This window comes from Crassostrea angulata, chromosome 4 (genome assembly GCF_025612915.1).
Source record: "Crassostrea angulata isolate pt1a10 chromosome 4, ASM2561291v2, whole genome shotgun sequence".
In the NCBI taxonomy this organism is placed as follows: Eukaryota; Metazoa; Mollusca; class Bivalvia; order Ostreida; family Ostreidae; genus Magallana; species Magallana angulata.
The window spans coordinates 41,605,711-41,625,084 of NC_069114.1; the positions used below are offsets into that span (position 1 = coordinate 41,605,711).

The 19,374-nt window shown below is 34.0% G+C and overlaps 4 protein-coding genes across 4 annotated transcripts; 3 read left to right on the plus strand and 1 right to left on the minus strand.

The window, feature by feature from the left end:
* Window position 1: 1 nt before the first annotated feature.
* Window positions 2-4,796, plus strand: LOC128182275 (acid-sensing ion channel 2-like; the record flags this gene model as incomplete). The annotated part of the gene is made up of 8 exons (XM_052850863.1): window positions 2-57; window positions 264-819; window positions 1,232-1,330; window positions 1,773-1,953; window positions 2,301-2,360; window positions 2,853-3,006; window positions 4,111-4,202; window positions 4,386-4,796. Coding segments are annotated over 8 exons (1,362 nt in total), but the record flags the coding sequence as incomplete, so codon positions are not given.
* Window positions 4,797-7,375: 2,579 nt separating this feature from the next.
* LOC128180884 (putative succinate dehydrogenase [ubiquinone] cytochrome b small subunit, mitochondrial) lies at window positions 7,376-10,434 on the plus strand. Its single transcript, XM_052849061.1, has 4 exons — window positions 7,376-7,477; window positions 8,103-8,276; window positions 8,712-8,871; window positions 9,678-10,434. Exons 1-4 carry the CDS (start codon window positions 7,444-7,446, stop codon window positions 9,835-9,837), a joined length of 528 nt encoding a protein of 175 aa, XP_052705021.1. The 5' UTR covers window positions 7,376-7,443; the 3' UTR covers window positions 9,838-10,434.
* A 321-nt stretch (window positions 10,435-10,755) lies between these two features.
* LOC128179360 (uncharacterized) lies at window positions 10,756-13,840 on the plus strand. The gene is made up of 4 exons (XM_052846770.1): window positions 10,756-11,009; window positions 11,432-12,187; window positions 12,342-12,446; window positions 13,014-13,840. Exons 1-4 carry the CDS (start codon window positions 10,836-10,838, stop codon window positions 13,521-13,523), a joined length of 1,545 nt encoding a protein of 514 aa, XP_052702730.1. The 5' UTR covers window positions 10,756-10,835; the 3' UTR covers window positions 13,524-13,840.
* Window positions 13,841-14,275: 435 nt separating this feature from the next.
* On the minus strand, window positions 14,276-16,003 carry LOC128179361 (uncharacterized). Its single transcript, XM_052846772.1, has one exon. It carries the CDS (start codon window positions 16,001-16,003, stop codon window positions 14,525-14,527), a length of 1,479 nt encoding a protein of 492 aa, XP_052702732.1. The 3' UTR covers window positions 14,276-14,524.
* Window positions 16,004-19,374: the final 3,371 nt, after the last annotated feature.

A 19,374-nucleotide genomic window follows, 5' to 3' on the forward strand; every position in this document is an offset into this window, starting at 1 on the left:
TTCCTCAACTCTCCATGGCTTGTCTCATATCTCAGGGCGAAGAACGTGTACCCGGGGGTAAGAAGATATTTTTTGAAATTATTTATAAACTGTGCAATATAAGTTGTGTTCGTATGTTCCCGAAAATAAGGCAACTTTTTTTTTGGTCCTCTCTGTCTTTCTCTTCGTCATTCTATCTGCAAAATTTGAATTTTGAACCATACGTAACTTTAAAAGCCAAACTGAAATACTAGTATTGCAATAACTCTTTTTTATACTTATAGAGTTATATGGTTTATGCTGGTAATGGCCATGGGTATTTCACTCACAATGACATTGTATGACCTCAAGGAACAGTATTTCTCGTACCCAACGTTAACCATGCTCAATATCAAGATGTCGCATGAACTAGAATTCCCTGCAGTCACCCTGTGTAACATCAGCCCATACAAGATGTCCAAGCTGAATCCCGACGAAGCCATGCTGGATTACCTGAAGAGAGAAAGCAACATGGGTTCCTTTATGCCTCCAATGAACTTCAGCGATTCAAAGTATAAACTGCTTTTTAAAAACGTGGAAGAAGACTGGTTGTTCAATGTTAGCTTCAGCATCAAGGATTTGTTTATTGCATGCAAGTGGAAAGAAACACTGTACTTCGACTGTACTAAGTTGTTTATTCCTTATAAGACTGAGTGGGGACTCTGTTTCTCTTTTAACGGATTAGACTCGCCCGAGATCCATAAAATTGGTTATGTTGGGAGTATTCTGGGATTATCTTTTTACATCCACGTAAATCAAAGTGATTATGTCTATGCCAGGAACATGGGGGCGGGGCTGAAGGTCAGTACAGCAAACTCGTGTCTCCGTACAGCGTGTATCAATTCTTTTTATACGTGTACATGTATTTATTCTATTTATTTGAACCTTTTGTACAGATTCGAGACGATATAAGTGATATATGTAACAATAAGTGTTTTGTTTTGTCGAGGACCTAAAGTTTGATAAGTAAACAAACGTTTGTGTAGAAAATCAGTTCAAATAACGTTACGTCCGCCATGTTGCGCTGTAAATTTTGACGCTTGCCTTTTAAAGAAATTAGTAAGGCAGCCACGTGACGCGTTTCATCCAATGATGTCGCGACATTCTAGTCCGAGGCAAAACAAAGTTAGATATCAAGAAATTAAGAAGTCGGCTCATTTCATTTTCAAAATTTCTCTGTTTGCTTGTTGTTTTTAATAAAACCCTCTTTCAGATCGTTCTCCACGCCCACAACGAGGAGCCGAACGTGATGGACTCCGGTTACCTGGTGCCCCCGGGGACCACCACGTACATCCCCATAGAACGCAAGGAGGTACAGTCAAATCTTTAATCGTTCTGTTTGCGTCCTGCTCAAGACCTTAATACCTGCAAGAATATACATCTACCGTATATTCTGCCTTATTTCTTTAGAAATTTGATTACGTTCTGAATCATTAATTAGAACCCTTTGAACAAGAACCTGGGCTTTGGGTACAGTAGTTGTGTCCAACGGCAATGTGACGTGGGCCTGGTTATTTCAATGCTGGCCACTCAGCCATGGCTCTTTGAAATCAACAAACTCCCATTTTTAACTTGTTTTGACGCAAAAAATAGATAGGTACGTCCTACTGAAAGTCCAAGGCCTTGTAAAAATGGTTCTAAGTGAATTTCGCTAACGTGGGCTATGTGATTTATTCGCGATGCTAGCATCCCCGTGAACCACCAAAGTAAACATTTTTTAATGGTTTTTATGGTAAATGTCTTTGTTGTTGTAGTACAAATTTCTCTCCAGTCCTTTCAAAGCTTTCGGCAAGGAGTATTGTTTGGACACGGAGAGTGCTGGGTTCCAGAACCACCTGAAGCACCACCGGCTGTATAGTTACAGCGGGTGTCTCAGAGAGTGCAAGGAGAGATTCGCCTTCCAGAAATGTCAATGTCGGAATCATCATGATCTAGGTAAGACATCTCATCAACTCACTTATTTTAAAGTTCAATTGAGTAATTCTGATACGATCATAGGGTTTTCTATATTAAAAATGATTTGAATATATAGATAACCCGCTGAGGTCAAAGTTGGACCTTGTTGCTAAGGTGAGCTATGTGATCGAAGGGTCCCTTGTTGTAAGAGACGGTGGTGGATACTTTCTTTTTATCGAATAACTACGGGTTGATATGCATAAGAAATGATAACCCATCTAAATGTCTCTTGTGTATTGAGTTTTTGAAAGTATCGTCACAATGCATTTGTAAAAAAAAATGTATGTGCTGATACTGTCATCATCAATAGTTATTAATATCAATAGGTGATGCGGAGCCAATCTGCTCCATAGAGAGAGATTACAACTGCCACAAGCCAGCCAGAGGTAAATGCTTACTTTTATAATCATATCATCTGCCCAAACGGTTTTCGAAACATGTGAAATTACAATATATTTAAACATCAACGAGGCCTGATCATGCCCTTTGCACTTGGTGATTTTTAAGACAAAAGAAATAAATTCAACCCGTCATTTAGTCCATAATACATTGCCAGCACAAACTATACCACACTCCTCATTGCATAGTTAACTTAATTGCGAGGATCCCCGAAAGTTCTGTGCATAATAATATTTTTATAGAACACATATGGTCAATTTGAGTCTTCTTAGTAATGATTATCAGTCTATAGTATAATAAAAGAAATCTAATAAAATTGCAATTTGATAAAACTCATATGAAAGCTTCGATATTATGTGCTTTTTAAAAAAATTAAATTTAAATTGTCCAAAACCAAGTTGAGCTTTCTTATAAAACTTTTTTTTATCGCACTTTATATACTATGATTCATCTTTTAAACATTTCAATTTTCCTTAAAGAGGAGTTCAACGGGAACGTCACCCTGCAGGCCGCCTGTGGCTGTTCCGTCCCGTGCTCCCTAACAGAATACACCACCCGTATATCGCACGCCACCTTTCCCGCCAGCCTGTACGAGAACTGGATCAAAGAAAATTTTGGGTACACAAGTATACGGTAAACTGACCGGAATTTAACAATTACTTGTTTTGAAACCATTGGATATTCAAAAGATGTATAATAAAGCTTTGACTTTGTTCAAGTTATGCACACAACAATGCTTCAGTAAGGCATTTCTAATAGGAAACCAAAATTTGAGTGTCAGTCGTTGATTTACGAAGCTTTTAATTCTTTGCTATGTATTTTATTTACATTTTGAAGTGAAAATTCCAATTTAAGACCTAAAATGAATGTGTAATCGTTAGCAACTGTTTGATTATTGGACAAATTAGAAGATATACAAAAAAGCTTGAAAAAAAGTTTTTACTGGTATTAAATTGAACCTATGTAAACAAAAACAAGGCACGAGCCTTGTTTACATGACAAAGAACTGTGAGCCCTGTGGCTTTTTTATAACTCAACGACTGACTCTCAAATTTCATTTTGTCAGAAAATGTTTAGAAATGCATTCCTAAAGCATTGTAAATAATAAAAACAGAAAAATAGAACTTGACCAAAAATCATGACCATGCCCCTTTAATGTATGTGTGCTGCTTTAATATTCTAATTGATGAATGCATTCAATAAACCAATGCTTGACACTTGAGACCATGAATACAACAATTTACTTGATGTATCCTTATCTATAAGGTGTATTTATAAATACCTAAAAGATTCGAGAACCGTTGATCTCTTATCAACTTAAAGTTCACAATAAAACAAGTTCTTATTTCTTACAAATATCAATGCACGTTTTTGTGTTCTATAAGGAGTGTTGCCTTCAGCGTCGGCAAGGTTAACAAAAAATGAGTGATCACACAGTATGATTCAGATGTTAAAGATACTAGACAGTCCTTTTTCAAACGTAAGGGGGGGGGGGGGGTGGAACTCGTATCATTTTTTACAAATATTATTTCTAGTTATATGCCGACATTAATTACGAGCTATACAAACAACATTTTTACTCTATACGGAGAATGCTTTTTGGGGTTTATTTTTTACATTTGCTCGGGATCAATTACAACGCAATTGGAATACAGAATATCACATTGAAATATTTAAAAGGGGGTTTTGTAGGAATCTGAAGCAGACAATTTAGAATGATGATATTTTGTTCTCCAGGGAAAATATCATGGAAGTGAGACTTTATTATGAGAGCCTAGTGTATAAAACCTTCGAAAAAGTGCAGAAAATCACCTTTATTGATATTCTAGGTAAGTCTCTCTCTCTCTCTCTCTCTCTCTCTCTCTCTCTCTCTCTCTCTCCATGAAATTTTATGTTTTGTCAGTGATGCTTTTTTCTATTCTTCGTCTTCCAAAGAACAGACTTTGGCGGTTAATATTTTGTTAAAATATAGATCTAATATCGATTGCATGACTGTTTTTACCTATGACCAGCGTCAATAGGCGGACAGATGGGTATATTCCTGGGGGCCAGCGTCCTGACCTTGTCAGAGCTAATGGAGGTCATGGTCATGTCCATCGTTGTCCTTCTCCAAAAGATGTTTCGTCCGACGAGCCTGGCACCAATGCCTGTATCACCCGCCAAGAATAACCAATAGATGCAACTTCGGGCGATATCCGAAAATCCATGATCTATTCACAGTAACATTATCACGCACTAACGTTTTGGCGCTTAGTACAAGTAGTTTTGGTCATTGCAACTTATTATAGAGCTATTATCATTCCATTCCCTTACCTTCTAAAACTTGGTTCAGCATATTTATACACATGTTGGTATGTAAATTGTATATATTTTATGTAAATTGTATATATTATATGTAAAACTTAATTGTTTTCGCATCGTGATTTCATGTACTTATAATGAAATTATATCAATTAAATATGATCTAAACTATCATGATTTTTGTTGTCTGTTGTAATTTATTAAAAATCAGGAATTAGTTTCGGAGGATGGAAACACTCACAAATTCGAATATCCCTCGGCCTTTCGGTCAATGCGAGATACAGCCTGACGGAAACTCACCTAAAACAAAGGTTCTAGTTAGCTCCCTTGTCTGTCATTCGTTTTTTTTAAACTATGAAAATTTTCTACTTTTTCTCAAAAACTACTGTGCAAATTTTTTACATGCACCTCTGCCTATCACAAGACATGTACATGTATAGAAAAAAATATCTTTGAAGAAAATCTATAAGCTATTATTTGTGATATAATACCGGTATGACAGAATACTATTTTGAAAAAAAATATTATAAATATTCTAAATTAAACTTAGTAAAGTTTTTAATGTAAAAACTCCCGTATTTTGAAGTAATCTGTTGTTATTTTACCATGATCATTTATGACAGTGTATTGAATGTCTGTATTTCGACACAGGAAGTCGTGATCGGCACACTTTTCCCTCATAAATATTTTTCATTTTATTAATTTCGGGGCGGCGGGCAAATTCTCAATTGGGGGGGGGGGGGGGGAGACTTCTGTTTAACCAATTTTTTTTCCCTTCAGAAATACGATAAATAAAAATAATTTACAAGTGTAGGTTTATCTCATATTAATACATTTATATGAATATTTTATTAAAAGGGCAGGAGGAACATAAACTTCCTACATAATTACAAATAATCTTAATCGAAGAGTAGAGATCAATAATCCAAAGGGAACGCTAGTTATATCACTACGTGTATATAATTCGGTATCTCCTTGCCAATAATTCATTTTTAATTTGAAGAGCGTGCCTTGTATATTACTTTATTACCTAATCAAAGGGATTTTGTTGTTTTATTACATATTTGCGTCTATTTTGAACTGCCGGTCAATAGACTGCGATCTATTAGACCGCCGGTCAATAGTCTTCGATCTATTGGAGCGCCGGTCAATAGACTGCGATCTATTGACCGCCGGTCAATAGACTGCGATCTATTGGACCGGCAACGTATTTCAGAACGCTGGTATGTTAATGTTACATCCTTTCGATAGTTCTCATGGAATGTATATTCCTTTACATAGATGCTGTTTTTAGTACTTGGTGAAACCAAATTCAATGTTATCAAAATGGAGTATCAAATAAGCAATAGTTTTAAAGCCTGATATAAGGTAAAAGACTACATGTATTTAAAATCTAATAGGTTGAAGATTCCCCCTTCTTTGTGTAAACTATTAAATTGAGATGTTGTAATGCATGCAACAGGTTTTGTGCATGTAAAAGATGAAAAAAAAAAATCTTAGTATATTGCATAATGGCACGAAAATCATCTGCAATATGCAAATTGTAAGCCCCGAAAAATAAAAAAGGAATTAGGTAATAAAACAATTATTTAACGCTTGAACAGTCAATAGACCAGAATTTTTCCCTTGGTGCAGGGAACAGCTCAGTATGATATATTGCCCTCGGCCGTTGGCCTCGGGCAATAGATCATACTGAGCTGTTCCCTGCACCTCGGGAAAAATATCCTGGTCTATTGACTGCTAAAGCATTAAATAATTGTATACTGTCATTGGGGTTAATGCATCGTCGGATACCCACGGGTGATCGCGTCTTTTAAGTTAAAGACGCGATCACCCGTAGGTATCCGACGATGGGGTTAATGATACATCACTATATGTGTGTTTACTGATAAGGTTTTAATCAAAGTGGTCAAACATATCAAACTCAGTATGTTTTATGACAGGGTTTCGTTATTTTAGGTAAATGATTTTCGTTTCCATGTAATAATTTATATTACTTTAAAATGATAATTTATCACTCTTGTAAAAAATCAGAAATGTTATGCGGAACGTTAAATTACTTCCAACCTATTAAATCATGCACTAAGAAATCACATTGAAGTTTGATGATATATGAAGTAAATGCTTCATAGGTGTTTTAAACATGCAACGAAGCAGAAAGAATTTATATATAGCTGACAATCAAAAGGTAAGTGTTATCTTTAAATTCAAGTTCCACTAAATCTAAGAAAAATCCGAAACGTCTTGGGATTTATTTCATGCATTTTAACACTTTGTCAAATTCCGAGGAGCACCCCCCCCCCCCTCCAAAAAAACAAAACAAAAAAAACAAACAAACAAACAAAACAACATCTAAATCCGCCACTCTCTCATTGATCAACTACAAATGAGAGTGCAAACCCCTTTGAAAACATACATAAGTATCCACCCGATCAAATCCATAAAAGTCCTTCATAAAGTATACATACTCGTGTTTAAAAAAAAATAGGGGGGGGGGGGGGTTGTTTAACATGAAATTGTTGAAATGGCGTATATTAAACGTTAATGAATTACATATAGCAAAGTAATGGGATACATAATTTCCTTCATATCCAAAACTTGATAGAATTTGTACAAAGGTATAATTTATCTTTACTCAGAGATATGTGATGACTAACGAAGAAGTAGGCCTACGTGTATGTATGAAATATTTCGTGGGTCGAAACTTCGTAGGTCGAATCATAGTGGGTCGAAACGTCGAGTTACCTGCCGGTGAGGAGAATTTTCAAGATGGCTACGATCGGTCTTCTACGGGCTTGCAGGGGTAAAACATAGCTAATTTCGTAACAACTGCCTATTGATTTCGTGATTTGTTATTGATATTTTTATGATAGATAGGTGAAGTCATGTTTACTGAGTATGTCAGGTGTTTTTATTCAGTGATTACGTAAAGTGCGCAAAAATGTTCTATGCAAGGTCACGAAATATTTATTATAAAATTCACCCCTTCTTCCTTATGCAGATTTAATACAGTATATGATAAATGTTGTCTTATGGTTATCCTTACGTTATATACCTTAGAAATTTTAACTTTTCTAAAATGTCTTTAATTGTAGGCTTATACACGTACTTGCATGATATCTGCTGATTTATAAATAAAAAGGTCTACAAGTTGCAATAAATATTTTATACTCTGGCTGTTCTTTATAGAACTTTTGAAATTTGAATAGTTATAAAACTATCTGGTACATGTAATTTCTTAGTGAGAAACTGCAGACCAATTTAACCTTTTCTTTCAATGAAATCATTTGATTCAAATGATTTATTACTTTTTTTAAATCTTCCTGTTTTAGTTTTCAGGCATGGAGATGCATAGTAATGTTTTTTTATCCCTGAGAATTCAGTTTTTTTAACTTTAAAATGTTTGATATTTAAATTTATTTTTTCAGGAAAAGGATGCTTATTTGTAAAGAACAGCATGTTTCAACAGACACTTCCTACCAGTCTTCAGAACAGTCTTGTCACCAAACATTTCTCCCTGACCTCAGTGGCGAGTAGTAATGCTGTAGTTGAATTCTTCAGAGCCAGAAATTTTAGAGCAAAGAGAGGTCCATTTAGACCAGGTAACCTTAGATGAATTCAAAAAATGGATGTTGTCAAGAGCAAACAAAATACATGTCAGTAATCAAATGTACATAAAATATTGATAAAATCCCCAGTATATATTAAGCTTTCAAAATATATGTACAATAGATAAAGTTGATGTTTGTGAGAACCAGCTTTTATACAGGTTTCTTTTGACTTATATTTTGGTACATCTTGTTTGTCTCTCCATCCATTTGTGTTTCCATCTTTTAATATACACCATGCAAATGACCAGTTTACAAAAGAAAGGTTGGTTAACTTCTTCATGTTCTGTTGCATTTCATATCAGCATACATATCAACCCCAATATATAAATCTTTAGAAATAGGACCATGTGAATAAATATATAGACTGTGTACCAGTACTAGTAATGAAGTGTTTCACGTAATTTATGTACCGGTATATTATTTTAGAGGAAAAAAGAGGTGACCACAAGATGATGGCGTCTACCCACTGGAAGATTGAGCGAGTACTGGCTGTCAGTATGCTGGGGGTCATGCCAGCCTGTCTGTTTGTACAGGGACCCATAATGGACACCCTCCTCTCAATAACAGTCCTCCTCCATGGTTTCTGGTAAGGAAACATGTTTCATAAAATTAAGTGTATACTGTAAACCAACTTTTATTTGCGACGACTTTATTTCGCAATTTACTTCTGATAAACTGGTTCGCAACGACTAATGTTCACGACCAAGCCTTTTCCAGACCAGTCTTGCTATAACAACCATACAACAATGAATGTTTTGTGGAATTATTCGCAAAAACAATGTCCTTGCGAGCCTTGCGAATATTTCTCGCACGCGAATAAAAGTTGGTTTACAGTTTTCAGTTCCCCTTTGAGTAAGAGGGCATGTTGGTTCAGCGATAGTATATTTGTTGTTTGATTAAGGTGTTTGTAATGACAAATTGATGACCCTTTTTAGTTTGACAGTCAAAAGATTACCTTATGGAATATTAGGTTGAAAGCGAAAGGTCAGGTGGTTAACTGCTTAGCCTTCAATCATTGTCCAAGCTATATCGGCCATTGAGGCTTAGTTCATAGTTTTTCTGTTAGTACCGTTAAAGGTGTAGGATTTGTTATGAACAGATGGCACTCTTGTTATTCCTCTAATATGGCTCAGGATTAAAAGAGAAAGTTGCAGGTCCTTTTTATGTAACTTCAAAACCTTAGTAATGAATTTTCTTTTCCTCTATATTTCTATTCAAATCTGCCATTAACATTTTTAATTTTCATGACGTTTGTTGCCCTTATACAAACCCTTTCCTTGACTTAAGTGTATTTTGCTGTTTATAGTTTTGTCTGTTGATGAATCCACTCAGTGTTAAAGAGATAAGGTTTGACTGTACCTCAAATAATTGGCGGACATTTTATTTTTGCAGGGGTGTTGATGGGGTACTGACTGACTATTTAGAGAAATTTGTTCCGTGGATTCACTATCCCTGGTACCTCCTGACCATTGCTGGACTCGCAGGACTTATATATTTCAATTACAATGATGTCGGAGTGTGTGAAGCCATTAAGATGGTGTGGAAATTGTAAATCTTAAAAGATAGACACTGCTTTTGCTTGTTCTTGTTTCTATTGTAAATCCCAGGAAAGGAGAAGTGTATAATAGAAACTTCTAGTACTGTAAGAAACACTGTACAAAATTTGCTGTACTTTTGTCACCAAGATAGCTCTGATTATATCAGAACTTCTGTTCCTACATTATTGTGTATTTTGTTATACCCATAACATTGGAAATCCTTACAGCTGTGAAAAAGTAAAATGAATAGATAAACGGTTACTGAATATGTGTGCCATTTTGTTTCAAATTGAAAGTTGAACTCACTGAGTTCAAGTAGGACATATCGGATCATTTTTCCAAAAAGTTCTGCTTTATAGTGTTATTATGAATAATAATAAAATGTTTGAATGCATCCAGATCCTCCAATACCTGGACTTTAGACCTAGTGTTTAACATCTGTTGATACCAAAAAAATATGTGTACATGTGCATATGGATGCCATATATATGTACGTCATATAATGGTAAAATTTGTTTCTATGAATCTGCAGTTTTCAATAATATATGAGAAATTTTTCAACTTTGCTTGAAGTTACGGACATAATATTTAATAAATATTAATATATTTATTGAGATCTGTTGTTGTTTATTCGAAAAATTCAAAAAAGTTCCCTAAAAATTGTGTTGAGAACTACCAAAAAGTTATTTTGAAAACTTGTGATGAACAAAAGATGATATATACCTGTTCTGGAAATGGTGCGATTCTTGGGCTACATGTACGATTATTTTTACCTTTTGTTGAACAACCATCGTAAGTTATCGGCCCCTGTTTATGTACCCTTCTATAGAACATGAAGCCCTAACAACAAATATAGATTATTATTAAAACACAGGTTTTCTTTATACAGACCCCGACACATCTGTCACCGCAGTCCAAGCTATAGTCTTGTCATCGATTGTCGATATGTCGCCACGTCTAAAAGTTTAGAAATGTTCAAAGAAAAAGCTAACACCGTGAATATAATTTCATAATGATTCGAAGGAAGGCCAAGGAATACGGTGGTTCCAGTCTAGAACTCGGTGGTGCTACTAACCTGATAAAATATGTCCCAATGAAGCGGCGGATGTCTGTAAACATCGTCAGATACCTCATCTTGATATTGCTTGGAGTAATACTTCATGCTGGATATAAACTGATGTTCAACGTACGTATTACAATTACACAGGACGTTATTATTTCTGGTGATTTTCTCGTATTATAGTTTGATTATATGGTCCTTTATGGTTGAACATGATTAAGGATAAATTGTGTTGTATATATTCTATAAAACAATTAACATTTACTTACTCATTATAATATAAGAACATTTCTGTATCTATCATATTTAAAATATTAAAACATATGATTAAAGTTTATTGATATTTCTCAAGTTTATTAGGTACGTAAATTTGATATTTTTATATGTTTTATTGGGACATTAGTTTATTACATTGGAATTCAAATGAAAACATTGCATATGTAAGTAAATCTGAACACCCATATCTGAAATTAATCAATGTATTTATTTGTTAACTATATTTTTTAAACATGTACATTTAACATTCACTTCCTCACATCTTGTTGAAGTCAAATTCAGAGCGTGAGTACGCCGGAAGTCCCTCTGATGACGTACTGAACGATGACGTTGCCGAAACTACAGAAGGCGGTTTCAAGGACAGTCAAAATCTTGCGTTTGATGATGAATGGGAGCACAAAGAAAAGATTGAAAACAAATTGAAAATACATTCAAAAACGGTTCTTGATAAACATATGAAAAGTCAAAAAGAAGACGCTACAATTGCAAAAAATCTTAACCTTGACAAAGACGTGAATGTCAAAGATGATGAAAAATCCCAAAATAGTAAAATGTTAAACAAACAACCAATTGATAAGAATCACCAAAGTAACGAAATGGAATATAACGACATTATCGACGAATTAGATCCAAAAGATAACCTTGAGATTGAAGATTTGAAAAACGAAATGAAAATTGAAAATCAAATAGCCAAATTAATGGACGAAGACAGAAATTCGGAGAAAGTGGCCGAATTACCAGTGGAGGAGTCCTCGGACCTCAAACAGCCAGTCCAAAGAGATCCAAAAGTTCAAAAAGAGTTCCAACAAAAGGCTGACAAGATAGTACGCGTGGTTAAAGGCAACGTCCAGAGCGTCATTTTGTCTGAGGGCGGTCACCACAGTCACGAAATCCCGGTGTTTGTGACAGCGGCATCACAACAGACGTTCGGTCAGATCGAACACCTGGTGGCCTCCATCCAGTATTTCTATCCCCAGGAAACCGTTTATATATTTGATCTGGATCTAAATGAAGGACAACGAAAAAAGGTATACATACATAAATACATGTTCAAACATAGTAGTGATACATGTTGCTTTAATAAAAATAATAACATGCATTTCACGATCTGTGTCTTTTTTTAAAAGTTTAAGTCTTGAGGTTCACTCACAAAAGTAACACCGTTTTACTTTTTTTTTGTAGCTGTCTTCGTTTTGTAACGTGCGAATGCGGGGATTTTGGTTCAATCTTTTTCCCAAGTTTATTCAAGATTTGTCGAACTATCACTGGCGACCATTAATCATTCAGGTAATAGCTCTTTCAATTAAACCTTTATTATATGATCAATCTAATGTATGCTGTGCTCATCAATGACACACAACACAATGGACTTCAGCTTTTGTCAGTTAAATATTGGTTAACATAAATTTTACGTCGATGTTTGATGTGTGGTCAATAGAAAACATGACTGGGTCCTCAACTTTGGTTTAAAATACTTTGTTGTAAACAAATAACTTTACAACATAGTCGAGAATCTATTGGTATATATATATATATATAAATATTCCAAATAGGTTACCCATCACGTTTGTATGATAATAAAGGCCGATTGTTTAAGTCATAACAGACTAGATACATGGTCGGAAACGAACGGCCAATCCTGTATACACTAACTACATGTAAGTATGTACAGACTGGCCTTAGTTTTTCGACGATTTAAAAAAAGATAGGTATATAAGACTGCACGATAAAGACATTATACAGGACACCAGTAACATTTGTTTTGAAATATAATTTCTATAAATAACTTTTGTGAATTTTCTGTCAGAGAAAATTTGAAGTTGTCTTGTTTTCACTTTGTTCATTTTTATCTAGACGGCTCTTGCTGAATTTGGCCACATAACATGGATAAATCCGGGCTTTAAAGTGAGTTCCACTGTGTTCTCTGAACTCGTCCACAAATCTGAGGATCCGGGGGTGCTGATAATTGGACAGAGCGCCGATTATTCCACGTTTGCCGTCACCAACCCCGGGATGTACAAATTCCTCGCCGTCAACAGAGCCGATCTTTTTAAGTTCCCTCACATTGAAATTAAAGCCATAATTATTCACAACACTGATGAAATCATGAACCATTTCATGAAAATTCTTACCGCATGCGCGGTCGAGGAGCGTTGTCTGACTCCCTTTGGCGCTTCCTCGGACTGTACGTTTGACGTCACGGGCCGTGAGTACGCACATTGTCACCGTTTTGATGAGTCCGCGGTAAATATCATACTGAAGAACTGGCTAGGACACAAACCCGTATCTTATATGGTGAAAAGTACGTTTCTACAGCCGATTAATAAATATGACAGAGTGAGTCCTAAAGTATGCAATAAGTGAAAAGACCAAACTATACGCATGGAATACATCTCGATGGTCAAGCAAATGAGTTCCCTGAAAATTTATGACATTGCTTAAACGCCATTGTAGTAGTCCGACATCTTTAATTTATGATGTCCTCAAACATTTGTACTTAAACCATAGACGTTCTCTTCATAAAGCACTACATGTAGTTGTGTCCAAGCGAGAAAAATATTGTAAGGTTTTTGCAGGCATGTCATATGTGGCCTTGTAAGTTAAATTAATGAATGTCAGTACTCTGTATGTAAGGTAAAATGTGATCCATATTCTTGGTTTTATTTTGTCATTATTGTCTTTTACTATAGTCATATACCCCCGGTATACAACTTATTCGATAGTGCAGATATAAAGAAAACTCAATTTTATAAGCCTTACTTTTCAGTACTTGTGCTATGTTACGTGAATTATTAAATTCTTAATGAATACTAAAAACCTCTCTATACACGTAAATGTATAGAAAGGAGGTATAGTATATATTTTGAGATCATTATACAGAAATCTTAAAGATAATACAAAATTATAGTTTAATCGTAGTTTCCAAATTCAGCTACACTTTTTAATAAACTTCCAACTGTCAAATTATATCATACGCATACCAAATTAAAATAATAATAATACTGTAAGTATGGGATTTATTTTTCATTGTTTTAATACCGACAAAATATTTATAATTTTACATTCCTACACCTGCAAAGCTGATTTTAACTTAATGCCTAGGTATAAAGTGATTTCGAACATTGAAATAAAAACGTTTCATATAGTACATGGATATCAGGTACTAAAAAGACAGTATGTACTGAAAGGTACAGCACCTGTTTTACAAAATACATACTCGATGTACTAATATAATGTATATGTTCTATATCGTTACATCAGTAATACAATGTTGAATTTTTGGGTCATTGGTAAAATGTTAATACATTTCATAAAAATTGATTATTAAGACTTCTCACAAGTTCCTGTTACTTATTATTTTAAGTTTAATTGAATTGAAACAATTTGACAAGTCCGTCGTAGGTGCCAACCCACAATGTCGGTTTGTAGAAGGACATGGAAACTGGATATGTTATACCATTCTCTGTGACGACATACTTCATAAACTCCCCATCAGGACTCAGGAGATGTATCTTGCTGTTAAATGTGTCACTAACGATGATGTTGCAGTGTGAGTCAAACACTACATCATGTGGTTTAAATTTTTTTTCCAGTTTCTGTCCACGGTAGACTAACTTCAGAGACCCAGTGAAAGATAGAATCATCAGTTCACCTGTAAATTCACTTGTCCAGTTAACCACACAGATATCAGTGTTGGTGCTCTGTTTAACTCTCCATGGTACGGTGAACAGTCTGGTCTGACTGTCCTCCTGGAACTCGTACTCACAGATGACGTCACCATTCAGTGTCACGTGTCTGACCAAACGTCTGCTGCTCGAATTTAGTTGATATCGTTCCGACTCTGTATCTCTCAATGAGACCAGCAGTCCACCTTCTGTTGATTGACAAATTCCTAAGGGTACCAGTGGAGCTGCACTGAATACTGTTGAGACTGAGCCTGACGGGGGCAGACGGACAATTGACCTGTTATTATAATCAGTGGCATACACATCACCATTGTCTTTTACACAAACGTCACTTACACTGATACTGATTTTTGTTCCCTTTTCATTCATTCGATTAACAAGTTCAATGTGATCTAAATTCAAACCTCTCAGGAAACACGTTTCTTCATTGATTGCCTCTATAAAGATTATAGATTTTTCTCCGTATTGAAATGAACCAGTTTCAATAACAATAAAATCATCCATATCAAAAGTTTGTCCCATCATCGATTCCAGTAATCCCTCGCTGATGTCCCCACTTTTGTATCCCTCTGAATAATCCCCTTTCTCTAAATAAAAGTCCCTGTCGGACAGAAGGTTGGACAAGTTCCTGGTGTTGTCAATCAAACTATAGTCAGACATTGTACTGTTGTTTTCTTCCAGAAACTTAACTAAATCCATTACCTGTTTCTTTTTCCTTTCTAAGTTTAAAATGTTCTCGCTCACTTCAGCATTTTTTCTTTCCAGATTATCACTCAGTTTCTTTATATAAGTCTTATTGATATCTGCAAGTTTTGAAATAATCGCATCAAACTGTTTCTGAAGCTTAAGGACCTCAGAATCACAGCATTTTTTGTTGTCTTCCATTTGTTTGGACGCCTTCCTGATGTTTTTATCAATCTCTGTCACATTTTCCTCCTTAACCTTACTCAAAGTCTTCTTTAGCTCTCCTCTCCTTAGATTTCCTGCTGTGGAAATATCTTTCCAGTCATGATCCTTGTGGTCTGTTTTGGCACATTGTAAACAAATAAACTGATCACAGTCCTCACATGTCATGTCTATTCTAAAGTTATGTTTCTCACATGTTGGGATGTGTTCTTGAGGAGATCCAAGTTGGTATTCTGGAGATATGGCCGCCATTTTGTTTTGTTTTCAGTGCACACCTTATCTCAACCTTAGTTTGAGATTTGTACAGAGTCTGAGATACAGGTTAAAGCAACAAAAAGTGCACATTCAGTCTTTTGAAAAATAATCTCATTATCTTTATAATGTATTTTAAATTAATGTTTGATAATGAAATCATTAACTCGGTTTTATAAATACTTAAGCTTTTATGCTAAACTGTAAAACTATGTTTAAACATCGGTAGCAGAAACAGTGTATTGATCAAATAATATAAAAGGCTGGAACGACTTTTGGACACTGCTGTACTATGCACACGTGGTTTTGTTCGACAGGAAGGTCATGCATGATTCGATTGCGAGTTACTTATAGAACTTTTCATATTCATGCAGTCTTGACTTTCTTTAGTATTGTATTTTATTCACGTAGCATATATGTGGTAAAACATTATTATTTGAAGATAACAATTGTACACTATGCATGAAACCGTAGAAAAAGTACGACTCGCCTACACATTGAAGGCGGTTGTTGATTTAATTTCACTAAGAATTGATTAACATGGCACCAAGACCAAAGCAACATCTTAACTTTTGTTATAGTTTTAAATCAGAAATACAAAATATAAGACAACGTCAATTGTTTGTACAGCGGTACAACTACAAAATACTTAGAAATACCTTTTAAAAGTTTAATATTTATCATTTACATGTGTTATATATATATATATATATATATATATATATATATATATATATATATATATATATATATATATATATATATATATATATATATATATATATATAAATATATATCTCTTATGCCCAACATTTGATATCATATCTTAAGCAGCTTAAGTAAGCAAAAACACCCCATTAAAGATATCCAGTTCTCCAAAATGCATATTATAAACTCATCAAATATTGTACAATAATATAAATTATATGTGGTAGTGCCAGACCCAAAAATAGTTGCTTATGTAAACTACACAACCTATCCTTGTACATTGCATATGTCCAGATTCTTGCTCGTTTTGATTTTATGTAAAGTATATAAGTACCATTTATTGTACCAACATTTTACCGGGAAATAAAGGTCATAAACGCATAAAGGGCGTAATAAGTGCTGTGTTGAAAACGAAATTACGACGCTACGCTAACAGGTGACAAAATTGGGAAAAACCATTTTTATATTTACATTTGGTTTTCTTGTTTATTTCGATAAATAATACGTCACAACATAGAAGTGTCCCGTACCACCTTAAAACTCTATACAATCGTAATGAAGTTTTCTATTTCTCATCATTATTTTATTCTTAATTAATTCCCCCACAATCCGAAGACCACCCCCTCCCCCCAAAAAAAGAAAGAAATTTTAAAGAAAAAAAAAACCAAACAAACACACCCACACAAAATAGGAAAAAAAACAATGAGTGTAGAATTATGTTGATTATTTTTTCCTTCTCCCAATAATAAGCTGAATAATGTTTTATCACAATGTTGTAAAACACATTTTTTAAAACTCTTTTTCGATTTCAAATTAATAAATAAAAATTCTGTAGTTCAATATTGCTGTAATAAACAAATAATTTAGGACTGAGTTGCAATACTATTAGACTCTGAGGTAATTATATCAGAATACATTGGGGGTAAAATAAATTATCATCTTCAATAATTTATGATTTTATTTTACAACAATTATATCTATGCCTTAAATTAATATTCAAATATTACATGTACACCTACCCCCTCCCCGACTCTAAAAAGATGAAAATCTCAGACAAGCATTAAGAATACGGGGGAAAAAAATAAACCAAAAAAAAAAAAATAATAATAAAAAGAACAAAAAAAACAAAAGGAATATATTTGTGTTATATCAATATTATATACAGTAAAACACGGTTATAGCGAACACGTTTATAATGAATTGACGCTTACAGCGAAGTGACTTTCATTCCCCGTGACTATATTAGAGGTTGTAAACTTGACGGATATAACGAATTACGCTTACAACGAAGCAAAATCGCCCGTCATTGGCACTTCGTTATAACTGTGTTTTACTGTAATATTGTATATCAAATTAAAACCAAGAATTAAAAGAAATTGTGTAATTGGGATAGATAGAAAGTCAGAGGAAATCAATACTAGAGAAAGCTTTCCCAGCATATTTTCTGATAGATCTAAGAAATAAACAAAAACCCCATTCATCCACTGTTACAAAATACAAACAATTTAGGCTCCTTAAAACATCTTCAAATCTTACACCAATGGGACAAAAGACCTGCCAATCAATGAAAACTACATCCCCACCAGGGAAATAAAGAACATCTGTTAACTCTAAAAAACTGTTCCTTATTTTCATAAATAAATTTACTTATATTTAATTCAGTTTCAAATAGCCTCAAACCTTTTTGGTGAAAAATATTAAAAATCAGCATGAATAATATGTTTCAAAAATATATAAGAATCATGTAAATCCTGCCATTGTTGCAGGTAGGGGAGTCTCTGCATGTACGGTCAGTAAATCAACATGATATAGCATCTGGTAAATGTAACAAGAGTATCATATTTTTCTGTAGAACATTATATAGTAGTTAAAATGACAGCAGACATATAAACACAGTTTATCGAAAAATCATGATATGCCAAAATCCCGAACAGGATTTGAACTCATGAATTATAAGTTCATGGTGAAAGACTGGAAAAATATTCTTACAAATATAACAAAATACATTTTAGTTCATGCGGTATCACATCTTTTTCGGTATCACAAACAATAATATCATAAAAAAAATATCTATTAAAGTCACATCAAATTAATTTCTGCGCGCTTGTATTTAAATAAAAGCTTGACAAATAATAATAATGTTCTTTTTTTTTTAATTCTATTTTCCCTCTTTTTCGTATTGAAAGTGTTTTAATTTATTATATAAATCAGAGAAAAATAGAAAAAATATAATCGTCCGCTCAAATTTATTTATGTTTTGCCTGTTCATTATGCCTATAAAAATGATAAATACAACTGAATCGCTCGCTTGGTCCTACTTTTTTTTCATTAGACATCCGACGAACAAGAAATAAAATTCGTATTGCCAATTACATGTAATTGTATGGATACGCAGTATGGTAAATATTTGCGGGTCATTATAGAGAAATGTTGAAGTACTAGTTATATTACAACCAAAATAATGTAGTTTCCTATCTTTATACAATTTAGCTACACTTTTGACTAAACTTCTTCATGTTATGTTATATCATACACATAACAAATTTAAAATAAAAATGAAAAGTACTATGAGTATGAAATATTATTTCTTATTGATTTAATAACGACAAGGTATTTATCATTTTAAACTCCTATACCTGGAAAGTTGTTTTTTACCATGAAAA